We start from the raw sequence: 18,459 nt of genomic DNA, 5'->3' as shown, positions 1-18,459 counted from the left end.
CCAGGATTCAGTTCAGATTTACAGTAGAAAGCTGTTGCAGGTAGCGCTCCTTGTCAGACGGTGGCTTTTTTTCATAGGATGGTGACAAAAAATATCCATTGAGATTGTCACAATCAAGATTTAAAAAAGGTTTCTTACTGTATTAGAAGTCAAATTATAGAATTTTTGTTGGCAGGGTTCAAAAATGGATTGGATGCCTTTCTAAGAACAAATGGCATTTATACCTATAATAATATCTATCAGTTTATGATCCTGGGACTTATCTGAAGCAGCTTCCCTTTGTGTGGCTGACTCGATAGCTGGTCTGCATGGAATTTGCTTTCCTTTCCCTGGATCAGTTTGTAGAGTTTTGGAGAAGTTGCAGTTCAGCTTAACCATTTTTTTCAGCTACTATGTAACCCATGTTTGTGGTGATCTGCAAACTGCAGTTTCATCTCAGCTGCCATCAGTGTGCCCAGGGCATAATACTACTACTGATATGGCTAATACAAAGTGCATGAATACAAAGTGCATGAATGACCTGAGAGGGTTTTCCAGAGCAATGGAAACGTTTTATATGCACAAAAAGCACAATTACTGTTCTATAACTGATGTTTCCCTGGAGAAGGTAACCTCAGGCTGTCGTGGGGTTTTCCTGGTTGCTAGGCAACATAATTCATATGAATAGTAAGATAGAATTTGTGCAACATCACAGAGCGACAGCATACTGTTTTTTGGACCATTTCCCCCTAAATTCTATACTTAAACTATAACCTATATCAGCGTAAAACCAAAAATATAATGAATGTTGTAGCTCTTTTGACAAGTTTGCACAGCAGTAGAGATGCAACAAATCACTATTTTGCTATGTGGCTGAAACCTGAGCATTTGTCTGAATCCTGAAACTGAATACACTATTTAGAGATTTAGCCAAGGAAAGAGGGTACAAATCCTAGCATGCAGCATGAGGGAACTATTCTACAATTTCCTCAATCATGTGACCTAAAACCACACTTTATTGACCTCAGATTTGGTTTGGCCAGGCACTCGGATTCAGTCGAATCCTGCTGAAAAACACGGGGATAAACCCGAACCCCAAACTGAATCCAGGATTCAGTGCATTCATTCAAAGAAGATGCATGTTTGGGGTATATATTTATATATTTAAAGGGGAACTATCGCAAAAATAAAACTGTGATATAAGCTTCCTCATACTGAGACTTTCTAAATACAATCAATTAAAAATCTGCATTGTTTCTGAAATAATCAAGTTTACATTCACTATTCCTCTCTGTTTCTCTTCATTCTGTCTTCATGCAGCAGTTGGGTCAGATGAATGATCCAATATATCTTATAGGGTATTAGAGCTCACTCTAATAACTGATTCCAGTAGAAACTAAATCTAACAAAATAACTGCCTTTTGCACAAATTCTGCATGTAGAGAGACATGATGTCTGGTGATTTTAATATAGTGAGCTCTAATACATCTTCTAGGCAAAAGGAGCCCCCCTGTAAGTTATATTGGATCATTCATCTGACGCCCAACTCCTGAATGAAGACAGAATGAGGAGAAACAGATGCTGAGAGAGGAATAGTGAAGATAAACTTGATTATTTTAGAAAAAGTACAGAATTTTTATTTGATTATATTTAGAAAGTTTCTTATTTCAGTGTGCTGAAGCGAATATTACATTTTAATTTTCTCGATAGGTCCGTTACCTTACTAAGCACCACATTCGGAATAATTGATGCAAGAAAATGTGAGTGACTTTCTAATCTTCCATGATCAGATTTTTGCAAAAATTAAAAGCTTGCCACCTATATCCTTGCAAGCTTTTTAATTTTAAAAATATATAACAGTGGTAAAAGGAATTCATATTCTCTGACAACAATTCTCCCAAGCCGATGCCTGGTAACTGGTAAGTAATAAACATGACATAATTTCTTCCCTTTAAAGCACACTTGGGTAACAAGAAATGGTCATATAGGGATGCACTGAATCCAGCACACGATTTGGGACTCAGGCTTTTTTCGGATTCGGCCGAATTCAAGTGCCTGGCCGAACCTGCGGTTCTTTTCAACTAGGGATGCACTGAATTCATGATTTGGGATTCGGCTGAATCCCAGAATCCTTCGTGAAAGATTCGGCTGAATACGAAACAGAATCCTAATTTGCATATGCAAATTAGGGTCTGGAAAGGAAAAAGCAGAAAACTTTTTTTTACTTCCTTGTTTTGTGACAAAAAGTCACATGATCTCCCTCCCCACCCTTAATTTGCTTATGCAAATTAAGATTCGGTTCGCCAAGCACAAGGATCTGGCCGAATCCTGCTGAAAAAGACCAAATCCTGGATTCAGTGCATCCATATCTTTAACCCTTTCTTATTCATATTTGCATATGCAAATTAGGGTTCGGGGTCGGCCGCATCTTTCATGAAGGATTCCAGATTCGGCAGAATACCAAATAGTTGATTTAGTGCATCCTTACATATAATTCTATGGCATCTTTTTTAAGTCTACATCTTATCTCTTTGTGATACCATTCATTCCCAGAAACGTATTGCATAAATCTGATGCACACCACTATAATCATAAATGACCAGGGTAAAATATAATATAGGAAAATGAGGAAAGGGATATTTTAGCAAAAAAAAAAAAGAAAAACAGAAATGGGGCACAAACTTTGCACAGGTTTTTTTGTTTGTTTGTGACTAAGGAGCTGTTATGTGGAAGAGCATTATATGCTCACCTGTGTCGGTGTGATGTGGCTGATATCCTCAGATGCAAGCTGTTTGAGCAGTGTGGTTTTGCCGGCATTGTCTAATCCCAGGAGCAGAATTCTTACCTCCTGGTCGGGGGCACTTTTCAGTTTACGCAAAATAGACAACAAACCCTGAAATGGCAAATGAGGCAGAACATCAACATGCATTTATCAAGTTAATACACTGATCAGACTAGAAAGAAAAATTGAGCATTTTATTAATTATATCTAGGCAGGGCCTAGAGAATTTCTTTCACAGGATTCTGTATTAATGGGGATGCAAAGCTAAATTATATAAAATTATTTTGAGTGTTCCTTTAAGCCCAGTAAACAAAAATGTCTATTTTTAGCAGTTCCATACCTCCATCAGAACTCAGCAGCTCTCTTTCAGAGTCACACTGGGGCAGATTTATTAATGGTGGAATTGAAAATTCAAGTTCGAGTTTTTTTTATGGTCAACACTGTAAAATTTGACTAGGGAATTATCCTAACTTAAAAAAAACCTCAAATTTGATTTTTGAGATTTATCATACTCTGGCCTTTTAAGAATTTGACTATTCGCCACCTAAAACCTGACGAATTGCTGTAGAAGTCAATTGGAGAGGTGCAGTGACAAATTTTGAGATGTTTGTAGCCTTCATGACATTCGAGTCTTTTTTGGAGAAAAAACACGAATCGAGTTTGATCGAATTCGGGTTTTCGGATAGCTTAAATTTGTGCAAGTATTTACAATTTCCTTTTATTAATGAATTTCCCCCAGTTGAATTCGAATTCAATCTAATTTTAGGGAGTTTAAAGAACTAGGGATGCACCGAATCTCCTATTTTGGATTCGGCTGAACCCCTGAATCCTTCGCGAAAGATTTGTCCGAATACCAAACCAAATCCTAATTTGCATATGCAAATTAGGGTTGGGAAGGGGAAAACACTTTATTTCCTTGTTTTGTGCCAAAAAGTCACACTATTTCCCTCCCTGCCCCTAATTTGCATATGCAAATTAGGATTTGATTCGGCCTGGCAGAAGAATTCGGCCAAATCCGAATCCTGCTGAAAAAGGCCGAATCCCGAACCGAATCCTGGATTTGGCGCATCCCTAAAAAAAAACCTCACATGAATGTGAAATTCGACCCTTGATAAATGGGCCTCACTATGTTCTGAATGATTATTTAGTTAAGTCTAGGTTGCAATTTAGTAAACTATAATCCCCAGCTGTACCAACAACATCTCACATATAAAGTTTACATCTTCTGAAATCAGTAACCCACTTATGAAATTAAACTGCTTTGAGCAGTTAAAAGGGTTGTTCACCTTTGAGATAACTTTAAGTATGATGTAGAGAGTGATATTCTGAGATAATTTGCAATTTTATAATAATTTTTTATTATTGGAAGTTTTTGAGTTATTTAGCTTTTCATTCAGCAGCTCTTCAATTTGCATCTTAAGCAATCTGATAACTAGGGTCCAAATTACCCTAGCAACCATGCATTGATTTGAATAAGATACTGGAATATGAATAAAAGGGGGCCTGAATAGAAGGATCAGTAATAAAAAATAACAACAACAATATATTTGTAGCCTTACAGAGCATTTGTTTTTTTAGAAGGGAGTCAGTGACGCCCATTTAAAAGCTGCAAAGAGTCAGAAGAAAAAGACAAATAACTGTAAAACTATAAAAAAATATTATGAATAATGAAAACCAATTGAAAAGTTGCTTAGAATTGGCCGTTCTAGAACATAATTTAAGTTACCTTAAAGGTAAACCACCCCTTTAAACATGTACAATTTCGAAATGCTGTTACTGCTGCACTTACACCCATCCAACTCATTCTTTCCTGATGGGGACACGTGCAGAGATTAAATGACAATGATCATACAGCTCCAAAAGAGAATAAACACACATTTATCTGATTTACAAGTGGTATGGCTCTGTATCAGTATGAATCAGTACTGCTTGGTAGAGTCCTGCAGTGGGTCGGGTACCCGCAAAAACCTGCGATACCTGGCGGGTTGAGGGGAGAGGTTCTGGGTGCAGGTAAAGACGTGGGTCGGTGGTTCTGCGGGTTTGCAGGTCGGGCCGCGGGTCTTCTCAATAGCGATATTTACTCCTTTTTTCTGATCACGTCCACTTTCAATGATGTCACTTCCGGTTTACAATGACAGCACTTCCTGATTCTTGATGGTCAGCGGGTCGCGGGTCCGGGTTGCGGATAAGGTACTTGCGGGTAGGGTCGGGTAGCGGTTCCAAGCGGGTAAGAATGCAGGATTGTGGGTCCGGGTTGCGGATTGCAGGTTGCGGGTACGGGTCCCAAAAAATGGACCCGCGCAGGACTCTACTGCTTGGAAAATAAAATGGCTGCATAGTTTCCGTTTCAACAGATAATAATGCTGAAACAAGCTGCATAACATTTTACCCTGCAAATGTTACCATAAAAAGCCCCATCGTGTTTCCATTGATTCTGTTAGACTGACCAAACCTGTCCTACCAAAAATTCACCATACCAATTATAGACTTTATATACAGTCTGCAATTATCAAACCAATCTTAAGGCCAACATCCCGAATATTTGAAACAATCAGTAATTCTCAGTACACTTTTCAACCTTCCTCTAGTGATGGGTCACCCCAAACCCCACAATATGACAAGAGCAAGTGCAAAGTCATAACTAAGGGAAAAAGTGTCCACAGCAAATATGCCCACTTGTACATGAGGTCACTAGGGATTCAGGTTGATGCCACAACTGGGAGGATAAAAGAATATATTCTTATCTACTAGTATGAAAGAAGCCTATTTCTTACTGCTTCATTAAAGCTCGCTTTTAAATAAGGGCATTTTTATATTAAGCAAAGTGCTGCTTATAGGATGGATTTAGAGTGATGGATTTAGAATGTAAGAGAATTACAGGGGGAATTTCACTGACATAGCTTTTTTTTTCTTAAGTGACACTTTTCAGTAAGATTGATTTGTGTCACTTATAGCCATGTTTTACAAGGATGAAGGATTCAGATGATATACCAGTATGACATGTTCTAAAATGACTCTCCCCCTTAATTCAGCTGTCATATTTAATAGGAAGGATCATTCTACGCTGACAAGGCACCTACATTATATCTTCTACATATTCTTCTTACACTTCAGACTTGCAGTATCCTTCTACATGATCAGCTACTCCGACCCATAGTAGATGTGCTTCTTTTTTTTTATATAACGGTATACAGGGAGTCCTCAAGTTACATACACCCCACTTACATACAACTCACACTTACAAACGGGGTCTGTTATAGTAAGATACTATGGGTTGCTTGACTTTCATTAGCTTTTAGCTTTAATAAACCACCTGCCCCAATCCCCTCTGGTGTGTGTTGTCTACTGCAGAGCACAGAAAGGTAAAAATAAATACTGTGTTAAGACAAACATCTGTCTTGTTGCATTTAATAAGTAAATGTATATGTTTCAACTGACATACAAATTCAACTTAAGAACAAACCTACAGACCCTATCTCGTAAGTAACCTGGGGACTGCCTTTATTTTATATACTTAACATGTGCTACAGTAAACTTATGATAAATACAAATTTCTTAAACATACATATCTCTAAGCCCCAAACCTATACCATGTTCTCAATCTTAGGTACTATTTCTATGTAGGGTTAGTTATTACTATTAACTTATATTTTACAGCACTGCAATATTCAGCATTGCTTTACTGAGATTATACATCATTCATTGTCCCAGTGAGGATTACAGCCCAAGATCCTTATCACATTAACACACACACTGGGGCTCATTTATCAACACTGGGCAAATTTTCCCATGGGCAGTTACCTATAGCAACCAATCAGTTATTAGCTTTTTAAAGCCAGCTGCAAGTAGAACAATGAATGCAGCTATCTGATTGGTTACGATGGGTTACTGCCCATGTGCAAATTTGCCCAGTTTTGATAAATGACCCCCACTGTGTTCAGTTTTACTACTGGTATGGGAACGGTTGTCCAGAATGCTCTGGACCTGGGGATAAGGGATCTCTTTGTAATATGGATCTTCATACCTAAAGTCTACAAGAAAAACATTAAAACATTTTATATAGACCCTATAGGCTGGTTTTGTTTCAAATAAGGATTAATTATATCTTAGTTTGGATCAATTACAAGATACTGTTTCATTATTACAGAGAAAAAGGAAATCATTTTTAAAAATGTGGATTTGGATAAAATGGAGACTATAGGAGGTGGCCTTTCGGTAATGCAGAGATTTCTGCACAACGTGTTTCTGGATAATGGATCCCTTACCTGTATATTCCTGGGGTCTCAAGCTCAATTCCAGCTTGCTCAACAGTTGCAATTAATTTGTATGTTCTCCCTGTGTTTGCATGGGTTTACTCAATGTACTTTCTCCCACAATTTGCTGCCGATTAAATTGTAACTACATTGTGAGAATGTGATAGGAACCTGTTTGTAAGTCCCAGTGGTGCTGGGACTGGTGTAAATGATAAAGACTTGGAAAGCACTGCAGAATATGTTGGTGCTATATAAATAACAGACAATAATCAAAATAATGAAAGTAAACCATTGTATATAAAAAAAAAAAAAATCATTTTGCAGAGATATGCAGCACATAAAAAAAGAAACAAGAAAAAAAAGCTTTAAAATAAAGAACAGGCCTGAAGCAACAGAATGTTTTCAGTCTGGTTCTAGAATCCTGTTCACGTGATCAGAAAAGGTATTAAGGACTTGAGATGGTTTAGCAGATAGATCGGGTATTTCCTTGCTCTGCTCTACAGCCATATGTTGTGCCAAGCATTCATTAAGCTACACACGCAAGCCTGTTCAGTAATGGTTAAAAACAAATTGGCTAAAGATTGAAATGTATTATTATCTATAATAAACTAAATGCAAATCTTCAGTTTAGAAACATGTTCCCCACTCTTAAAATATACATAACTATATATAACTGTAAAATAATGCTTACGTCAATCATTGCAAGATATGGCTCTAAATAAACCCCAATACAAAAGCAAGTTGTAGACCTTTCAGCACCATTAGGGATGTACTCCCATATCTAAGGGGGGGGGGGTATTTATTAAAGATCAAATTTTTTTTTGAATTTGAATATACACACGATTTGAATGGGTTATTTATGAAAAAAACTTGAACGTCTAATATTCGTTCAAATAGACCCAACCCCTAGGTGTTAGCACAAAACTGGGTACACACAAGTTGAGTAAATTGAACCACATTATGGCCAAACAATGGACTGAATTAAATGCCTGTAGTTAATAAATACATCTCCAAAAGCTGTGAATCTAGTGAAAAAATAAAAGACAAGTAACCTGAAAAATTACAGTATGCTCTCCAGACAGGAACTTCATCTCATAGGTTAGAAATGAGAACCTAAACATACTTCCCACTAAGCAGCTCATAGGTATAATTAACGATTTCCTTAAAGGACAAGGAAAGTTAAACTAAAGAAGTAGCTAAAAATGTACATTATGTTTTGAGCTTCTGTACCAGCACCAGGCAACCACAGCCCTTTAGCAGTAAAGATCTGAGTTTCCAAATATATCCCAGTAGCTCCCCATCTTCTTTTCTGCTGATTCACTGCACATGCTCTGTGCTGCTGTCACTTACTGACCTAGGGACCCACTCACAATATACAGTACACATAGAATGGAAATGTCACAATATAAGGCTGATAATTATAGTATCTGATACTTAGCAATTAATATACAGTTGCAATATACAATGCAACTACATGACAGCACAGAAATCAGTGCAATTAGCGTCAGAATTTAATAATCAGCCCTGTAGCATCAGCTTATATTACAGACTAACCTCATTTTCTGCTTGATAATTAGTGACGACCCCTAAGCTTAGCTTCTCAACATCTGCTCAGAGTCCACTGAACATGTGAGTGTCACAGACACTTTCCAAGATGGTGACCCCCTGTGACAACTTTGAAATCCTGGATCATTGCTGCTATTGACAAGCTGAAACTTCAGGCTGGTGCAATAAGTGCAGTATACAAAACATGGTATTTTTAGCCCTATTCATTTTTAGGGTTTAGTTCTCCTTTAAAATCTCTGACAAAACCCACATCTGTACCCTTCTAGAAATGAAACATTTAAACGTTTGGGTTTCCAAAGTTAAGTTTCACATTTAAATTGACCACAAAAGACAAGATTCTGATGAGTCCACGTGTAAGGATGCCCAATCTGCACTTATACGAAAGGAGCATCCCTCCATATCTTTTCTGAGAAATGCAAAAAAAAAAAAAAATAAATAATTCCCACACATAGGGGTCACTAAAGCAGTGATCCCCAGCCAGTAGCTCGCGAGCAACATGTTGCTCTCCGACCCCTTGGATGTTTCTCCCAGTGGCCTCAAAGCAGGAGCTTATTTTTGAATTCCAGGCAAGTTTTAATTGCATAAAAACCAGGTCTACTGCCAAACAGAGCCTCCACAATCCACAAAGGGGCTACTAAATGGCCAATCACAGCCCCTATTTGGCACCCCAAGAACATTTTTCATGCTAGTGTTGCTCCCCAACTTTAACTTCTAAATGTTGCTCACGGGTTCTAAAGGTTGGGGATACATGCTCTAAAGTATTTGCATCCAGCTCCATCGCAATTAGCCTATTTAAGAAAGGTTTTTTTATAGCACCCCAACACACACCCAAAAACAATGTTTATTGAACAGAATTGACCACCCATACTTCCCTGCAGCCAGCCATTATGAAATTTTTGGCAGGTGACGTGTTTTAGAGAGCAGAAAGCCAGCAAACTGCAGAAAACATAGGGGTGAAACTCTGAACATATAGTATAACTATAACTGATAATACATTTGAATAATAAAGGCAGTTCACCTGGGCTTCTGGTATCTGTTCACTACCTTACTCATTTTGGAGTTATTGCTTTGGATGTGAGCAAGGAAAGTGATAAGTATTAACCATTATAAAGGGCCTTCATAGTATACATAGTTTTGTCCAAGAGGCTGTATGTGCCTCTCCAAGGCATTATCACAACACCCAGTTTTCATCAAGGGCTAAAAAAACTATAAAAACTTATAGGTATTAAGCCAACTACAAGTAAAAAGTTGCACTGCTCTGCTTTATGATCACAATTGGCATAACTAGTTAAAGGGGTTGTTCACCTTTGAGATAACTTAGAATGTTGTAGAGAGTGATATTCTGAGACAATTTGCAATTTGTTTTCATTATTTATTATTTAAGGTTTTTGAGTTCATTCGTTTTTTATTGAGCAGCTCTCCAATTTGCATTTTAAAAAATCTGGTAGCTAGGGTCCAAATTACCCTAGCAACCATGCACTGATTTGAATAAGAGACTGGAATATGAATAGGAGTGGGCCTGAATAGAAATAGAAGTGATGAAAAATTAGCAATGACAATACATGTGTAGCCTTACACAGAGTTTTTTTTTTTTAAAGAAGGGGTCAGAGACACAGATTTGAATGCTGCAAAGAGTCATAAGAAAAAGGCATATGACTATAAAACAAAAAAAAATAATGAAAACAATTGAAAAGTTGCTTAGAATTGGCCATTCTAGAACATACAAAAATGTACCTAAAAGGTGAACCACCCCTTTAAAAGAAAACTTTACCCTCAAAATGAATATTTAAGCAACAGACAGTTTATATCATATTAAGTGACATATTAAAGAATCTTATCAAACTGGTATCATATTTAAGTAAATCTTGCCCTTTTACATCTCTTGCCCTGAACCACAATTTGGTGATGGTCTGTGTGCTGCCTCAGAGATCACCTGAACAGAAATACTGCAGCTCTAACTGTAACAGGAAGTAGTGTGGAAGCAAAAGACAACTCTTTCTGTTCATTGGTTCATGTGACATAACATGTTTGGTTTGTTTGTGCGCGCCGTGAATCCTACAATCCCATGGGGCGGCCCTTATTTTTTTAAAATGGCAGTTTTCTATTTATGATTACCCAATGGCACATACTACTAAAAAAGTATATTATTATGAAAATGGTTTATTTACATGAAACAGGGTTTTACATATGAGCTGTTTTATGCAATGTCTTTTTATAGAGACCTACATTGTTTGGGGGTATAGTTTTCCTTTAATGAGCCCAACTGCAACAATTATCTTCTAAACTACCAGTCATTCCCCCACTGCCCTCCCCATCTCTGCTCTTCCTCAATAGCTACTAATGTTTACATGGAATAAAATGTTTTTTTGGGACTATTCTGGTGATCTATGGAGCTCACAAGACACAATAATACAAGAAGATCCAAGAAAATGAGGGGGTCAGGCATTATAGAAGAGGTCTAGATGGTGATTTCTGTATTCCCCTTGGCATAGCTCCTAGGCCTTAATATTTGCACAGTTTAATCTCTTTCTTTTAACCCTTTACAGCTGGATAGCGTGTAGCTGTAACTACAGTGTGCGGATATCAGGGGATGCTGGGAGTTATAGTTCCAGTGAAGCCACAGATTGAAGCTCCCGGTTACTGTGTATATTGTATAATCAAGGAGCAGCGGATGAGACGAGGAATAATGACAGTCCTCCCTCCCTTCTCTCCTCTTTAGCATCATGGCGTCCCGGCAACCATATCCCTATCCACCCATTGAAGAATTCTCCTACTACTTCTCTTGCATACACAAGTAAATGAGCTATATGCCATTGTCTGCAGCCATTTTCACTCCCCTGAGTCCTGACGGATTTTAACATTCTAAAACAATAAATACGCGCTCCCCTCAAAGCACCACTCACCATCCTTACAGCGACTCTCGGGTTACTAGGGGCAACTACGTCACCCAACAAGACGGCGTACGCTCGGCATTTTGCCACGCCCCTCCACGCTACGCTGGGACGCCCTGAAAGCTTTGCCCTGAACCACAAGCTGGCAGCAGTTAGCGCATGCGGGAAAACTCGCCGGCTCTTGCACACAGGACACAGTAGGGGAGGGGAAATTGGGAGGGTCACAAATGAGCCAACCAATTGGCTGGTGTAAAAGACAAGTGAGTCCCCATTGGCTACATTGATCCAAGTAGCTGGCGTGGAAGGAAAGAGTTGAATCATGGCAGTAGCTGAATTGTAGAGTTGGTGTTGTGGTGCAGGTACGTGTGTGTGTTGTACTGAGGACTCTACTCGTGTAAATACAGCGCTGTCACTTCATGAGCGTCACTTCTGTCAGGTATGTGGAGAGTTCATTGTACCTTCTGACTGAGTGGTGTATTTTCTGTGGCCACACCCCCTAATTACCATGTTCGTTTTACAAAATATCGCAGGTTATGAAAGTTTGAAAATATTTCTCCTTATCTAAACAGTTTTTTTTTTTTGTGTCTCAAAATTGTTACAAAGTATCTTATTTGCACCTGTTAGCTGTTCTGGGCTCTCTGCTAAAAGCCAATTAAGTGAGAAAGTTTGTTTCTTTTTCTGGCTGTTCAGTGCAGAGAAAATCGGGACTTTCCAGTACAAATGAGGGACTGCGGGTTGAGCTGTCAAAAGAGGGACTGTCCCTCCGAAAAAAGGGACAGTTGGGAGGTATGCGCGATTCCTGCACAACCACAAACAGAGCGCCCCACCCCCCATGGCTCTATCCAAAAAGATTTAAATGTTACAATATTCCTAGTAAAAATCAAAGCTCACCTGGCATCGAAATTGACGTGGGTGCGTGGCCCCAGGTCCGTCTCTTAAGGGTGCAGCATTCTCTACAATTAAATCCAATCAATATCACACTGTGCTGGCAGGCCGCATTATTATTAATTTCATGATGGAGGCTGCGGGCTGGTGTAAATTTGAAAACAGGCTGCATTTGGCCCATGCCCCGACTTTGGACATGCCTGTTGTATGGAGAGCTACATTATAAGAAGCACTCTAATCCTGCACTCTGTATGGAGAGGTGTATTATAGGCAGCACTCTAATCTTGCACTCTGTATGGAGAGGTGTATTATAGGCAGCACTCTAATCCTGCACTCTGTATGGAGAGGTGTATTATAGGCAGCACTCTAATCTTGCACTCTGTATGGAGAGGTGTATTATAGGCAGCACTCTAATCCTGCACTCTGTATGGAGAGGTGCAGGCCTGGACTGGGATGCAAAATAGGCCCTGCCATTCCAAGTACACAGAGGCCCAAACAGCCCCCTACCAGCCCAAAACAGCCTCCTACCAGCCCACTATATGGTATCTTTCTATGGAACCATACAGCAGCCCCTCTGGCATTTGCCAGAACCCACAGATTGCCAGTCTGGGCCTGGAGAGGTGTATTACAAACAGCACTCTAATCCTGCACTCTGTATGGAGAGCTGTATTATAGGCAGCACTCTAATCCTGCACTCTGTATGGAGAGGTGTATTATAGGCAGCACTCTAACCCTGCACTCTGTATGGAGAGGTGTATTATAGGCAGCACTCTAACCCTGCACTCTGTATGGAGAGGTGTATTATAGGCAGCACTCTAATCCTGCACTCTGTATGGAGAGGTGTATTATAAACAGCACTCTAATCCTGCACTCTGTATGGAGAGGTGTATTATAGGCAGCACTCTAATCCTGAACTCTGTATGGAGAGCTGTATTATAGGCAGCACTCTAATCCTGCACTCTGTATGGAGAGGTGTATTATAAGCAGCACTCTAATCCTGCACTCTGTATGGAGAGGTGTATTATAGGCAGCACTCTAATCCTGAACTCTGTATGGAGAGGTGTATTATAGGCAGCACTCTAATCATGTATATATATTTTTTTTTTCTATTTACCCAGTTTTTATTCTTACACTGAACAATTCCTTTAAAAACCAACTGCAATTTGTCCCAGAATAAAAATTGCCTTGCCCCAATCCCTGGTTGATGCCATGTGGAGTAGTAAAGGTTGAATAGAAGACGAAACAAATATCCTCAAACATATTTATCATCCCGGCTACTTTTTTTTTTTACTCATCTTTCTATGCCGACCCTCTCCTGTTCATATTCTAGTTTTTTTATTCAGATCAGTGTATGGTCGCTAGGGTCATTTGCACCCTAGCAACCAGACTGCCAAAATTGCAAACTGGAGAGCTGCTGAATAAAAAGTCAAATAACTCAAAAAACACATAATAAAACACGAAGACCAATTGCAAATTGTCTCAGAATATCACTTTCTACATCATACTAACAGTTAACTTAAAGGAGAACAACCCCTGTAAATAATGCACCCATTGTTGTAAAATATGAGGATATCAGAAGTCACTTTGGCGTTCCTTGACCTGTATAAAAGCCCATTTCCTTTGGCCTCATGCCTTTATATGATCATGGAACAAATTGTGACTCCTAATATGCTTTATATTTTATAACAGGAGGTACATTATTTACTATATAAAATGGAATAAAACCATAACCTCTGAGTATTGGCCTGCTGTATGCCAATTAACCATTTTACTGCTGGCATGAGTAGATTAGCAGTTAGAGTTATTTTGGTTTTCTGGGTGTTTGGCATGTTGTTACGTTAGTATAACTGGTGGGCAAGGAGGGTGAGAGTCTGAGTCAGAGAACCGTACCTGCTGTAGTGTGTTTTATAAGCAGCACTCTAATCCTGTATTGGGGGAACTGTAATTGCATCAATAAGAACCATTTCAGTCATTTATATTGAGACTTGTATATTATGAATGGTGGTTTATAAGCAGCACTCTAATCCTGTATTGGGGGAACTGTAATTGCATCAATAAGAACCATTTCAGTCATTTATATTGAGACTTGTATATTATGAATGGTGGTTTATAAGCAGCACTCTAATTCTGTATAGGGGGAACTGTAGTTGCATCAGTAAGAAGCAATTCAGTCAGTTCAAACAAAAAAGTACAGACAGAATTGGGAGCAGCTCAGGACACACATTCTGCCATGAGCCAATAACTAACAATCATTAACTATTTACTTTTTTCTCAAATTAATTGCTACTTAATAGAGAATTCAACCCTTTACCTTAAAACCCTACCCCCCCCAGGAAATGCCCCTAACTTTTTACTTACCCCTCAGCGCAGATTCAGGGATCGCCGTTCACCGCAGTCATCTTCCGGGTCTTCGCGTCTTCTTCTCCGGCGCTTCGGCAATTTCCATCCATTTCGGCGCATGTGCAATTGTCGCAAACCAGTAAATTCCTCCAACTGCACATGCGCCGATTCTTCTGTCTCCGTCGAAGCTTACCGAAGACCCGGAAGATGGCTGCCGTGAACTGCGATCCCTGAATCTGCACGAAGTCCTGAAGCCGCGAAAAGAAACAAAGTCACGTAAGGAGCCAACACTGATGTCCTGAAGAGGCGAAAAGACCCGAAGTCATGAAAGCGGCTATAATTGAAGTCCTGAAGCCACGAGTTCAATTCTATTGACACCAATGTGTTGTTTTTTTTTTTTTGTTTTGTTTTTTTTAATCCCCTGGCCACCAATGTTTTATTTTAATACTATATAGGCCCCAGCCACCAATTTTTAAAAAAAAATATTTTATGGGGCCCTGGCGCCAACGGTTTTAAAAAAATAAATTTTTTGCGGCCCCAATTTCTTTTTAACTTGTAAGGGGGCCCTGGCGCCAAGGTTTTTTTAAAAAAAATTCTCGGGCCCCAATTTTTTTATTGTTTGTGAGGGGGGCCCTGGCACCAATGTTTTCTTTTTTTAACTTATAGGGGGCTGCGTCACCAAATGTTTTTTTTTTAACTTGCAGGGGGGCCCTGACCACCAATTTTTTAAAAAAAAACTTTTATGGGGGGCCCTGACCATCAACAGTTTTTTTATAACGTGTGTGGGGGGGGTTACCTTTTTAGCGCTGATGTCTGTGTAGTCTTTTAACTGTGGTGTGGAGTGGAACTGCATAACTTTGCCCTGTTCATCACACAGTAGAACCCCTATTTTACATTTAACAGGGGGCCCAAAAAAAACGTTTAAAATTCCGGAAAATGTGTTAAGCACTGCATTTATAGTACCAAAATGATATAAGCACATGACTCCGTTTTACTTTGAAATACAATAATTACTGTGTTATTGACAAGGGTTAAGCATTGCAGCATTAATGTTGAGGGGGAACATACAAAATCTCTCTCTTGCAAACCTTTATCATTTTGCCATTTATTTTAAGCAGCTTTTTACACTGTCTTTCAGGAGATTTTTGTTTTACACATCATAATAAATAGACCCCCAAGTGTATCCATCAGTTTAACATGGAAGAGGGAATAGCATGGGGTTGAATGACACTATGAGTTGGGAAATGGTTCCTACAAGTTCTATTAGACTAACATGGTTTCCATTCAATCTGTGGAAAGGAATTTAATGGAAATCATTTTTAAAAATCTGGATTACAGGTATGGGATCTGTTATACGGAAACCCATTATCCAAAAGCTCCTAATTACCGGAATGCCATTTCCCACAGACTCCATTTTATCCAAATAATTAAAATTTTTAAAAATTATCTTTTTTTTTCAGCAGAGCCTTGTACTGTATCCAAACTAAGATGTAAACTCCATTTTATCCAAATAATTAACATTTTTAAAAAATGATTACCTTTTTTTTCAGCAGGGCCTTGTACTGTATCCAAACTAAGATGTAATTAATCCTTATAGCAGGCAAAACAATCCTATTGGGTTTATTTAATGTTTAAATGTGTTTTTAGTAAACTTAAGACTAATGAAGACCCAAATTATGGAAAGATGTGTTATCTGGAAAACCCCAGATCCCTAGCATTCTGGATAAGAGGTCCAATACCTGTGTTTGATTAAAATGGAGTCTATGGGAGATGTCATGGTGCCTTGTAGCCCTATTTAAGGGCCCAAAATGGAAAGACAGTTTGAATAGGGTAGGGCCAAGCCATAGTCCAAAATGTACATATTTTTTGTGGCCAGCTCTAGTTTTACATTTTATTTTGGAAGTCCTCCATTGCACCAGCAGTATATTACTACATTATTTGTCTTCTTTCACCTTCATGATTACTTTTGCAGTTATCTGAGAACATGTCCTGAACTATTTATACATCCTTTAATGTATAACTTTGAGAGAGGACACACTAAACATATATTATGGATTTCTAACTAACCTTACAGTCTATTTGCACAGATATGTCTGACATTGAAATTGATTACCCATTAAGAGATTGTTTTAAATTAGTTTAAAACTGAGCTGCCCAAGAGTAGTTCTGAGACAAGGAACCTTCAGGTCACGGAGAATTATATTAGCTTCTATGTCAAGTGTTTTTAACTGAGACCTATTCTGTGAGTCAACTTTCTAACATGCCATTTGGTTCTGAATAATGTATCTAAAGGTGGCCATAGACGTAACAATTAGGAATTCCAAGAAAGATTGTTCTTTCAATAAACACGCTTAGAGCTGAATCATCAGATATACATATAGAAACAATAGAATTCTACCTGTATCTGACGATTCAGCACTAACAATGGCTGATGTTCGAGTGCCTTCAAAGGCACCTGATCAAAATTTTCGATCGATGAGCCAACCGATATCCAAGTCTTCTGCCGATATCAGTCGGCTCTTTTCCCACCATACACCCACCGAATATCGTATGAAAATTTGTTTCATACAATATTATCTGTGCGTCTTTGGCCACCTTTAAGGGTGGGGACCAAATCAGAACAGCATGTTCAGCCAAGGCGTTGGTTTTGACCCAGAGGTAAAGGTTCTCCTGCTTAGCATCTATAGAGTGAGGGGGAATTGTGATTAACTTTTCCTAATTTCCAAAGAACGTACCGTTGTTAAAGGCTTCCTGCAGGGTTTTATTATCGCTGGTTACATTCCAGGGTTTTTAAAACAACCAGTAGTGCACAGGAACAAGTTTTCTTATGACAGATTCCTTTTGTACACTGGATTTGGAATAATTTTCACCATTAATGATGTTGCATGTGCTGGGTGTTGTTCATTTTACTCATTAGGAGCAAGCCATGTGTAATGTAACAACCCAGCAAGGTTTCCCTGGAAGGTTTCCTTTCTTTATTGATCACTATGGTGTTGATCAACCAATAGTCTTTTTTGCCCTAATGGGTTTAATGGAAGTGCTTTGTCCATATACAGGTATGGGACCCGTTATCTGGAAGCACGTTATCCCGAAAGTTCTGAATTACTGAAAGGATGTCTCCCATAGACTCCATTTTATTAAATTTTTTAGAATTATTTCCTTTTTCTTTGTAATAATAAAACTGCACCTTGTACTTGATCCAAACTAAGATATAATTAATCCTTATTGGAAGCAAAACCAGCCTATTGGGTTTATTTAATGTTTACTTGATTTTCTAGTAGACTTGAGGTATAAAGATCCAAATTACGATCCATTATCCGGAAATCCCCAGGTCCCAGGATAACAGGCCCCATACCTGTATATATCATACTGTGTAAAGATCCATTATGGTGAAGACGTGTGTTTATTTGAGAGTGAAATATAAAATTACAGATATATTTATTATATCTGTTTGTGTTTCTTTGATGCTTTAGTCTGACCCTCAAGGTAGAAGCTCTGCTCAAATGTTTCCCCTCTAGTCATATTGGTGGTGCATATGTGACAGTCCAAATTAGTTTTGTATTTTTCTTGAACCAGGGTCCTGGTGTCTATCTAAAGGCAGAATCACCTCTCACTATTTGGATAACTTTGCTTGCTGAGTAAAGGCTATAGCCCACTAATCAGTGTCTGCATCTTCTACAAGGTTTGTGACTCTATTTCAGCTGGAAAAAAATCACTTCAGAAATGTTATTTTTAGCATTGGATAAGATTTCATATTTCTCAT

General features: G+C 38.6%; 2 protein-coding genes across 8 annotated transcripts in view; one reads left to right on the top strand and one right to left on the bottom strand.

Moving 5' to 3' along the window:
* The window catches only part of arl3.S (ADP ribosylation factor like GTPase 3 S homeolog), a 23,095-nt gene extending 11,442 nt beyond the window's left edge, over positions 1–11,653 (bottom strand). Inside the window, 2 exon segments of the mRNA NM_001090783.2 lie at positions 2,729–2,872; positions 11,484–11,653. Of these exon segments, the coding sequence (NP_001084252.1) occupies positions 2,729–2,872; positions 11,484–11,486 (147 nt within the window). The 5' untranslated portion in view covers positions 11,487–11,653.
* The window catches only part of sfxn2.S (sideroflexin 2 S homeolog), a 24,902-nt gene continuing 18,094 nt past the window's right edge, over positions 11,652–18,459 (top strand). Inside the window, exons 1-2 of one of the 7 annotated variants that reach the window (XM_018226794.2) lie at positions 11,652–11,830; positions 18,273–18,378. The gene's annotated coding sequence lies outside the window, so the exon portion shown is untranslated. 7 annotated transcript variants of the gene reach the window in all.

The sequence above is a fragment of the Xenopus laevis genome, chromosome 7S, assembly GCF_017654675.1.
Source record: "Xenopus laevis strain J_2021 chromosome 7S, Xenopus_laevis_v10.1, whole genome shotgun sequence".
NCBI classification, from domain to species: domain Eukaryota; kingdom Metazoa; phylum Chordata; class Amphibia; order Anura; family Pipidae; genus Xenopus; species Xenopus laevis.
The sequence above is the reverse complement of the archived record's forward strand: the minus strand, read 5'-3'. Positions and strand labels throughout refer to the sequence as shown.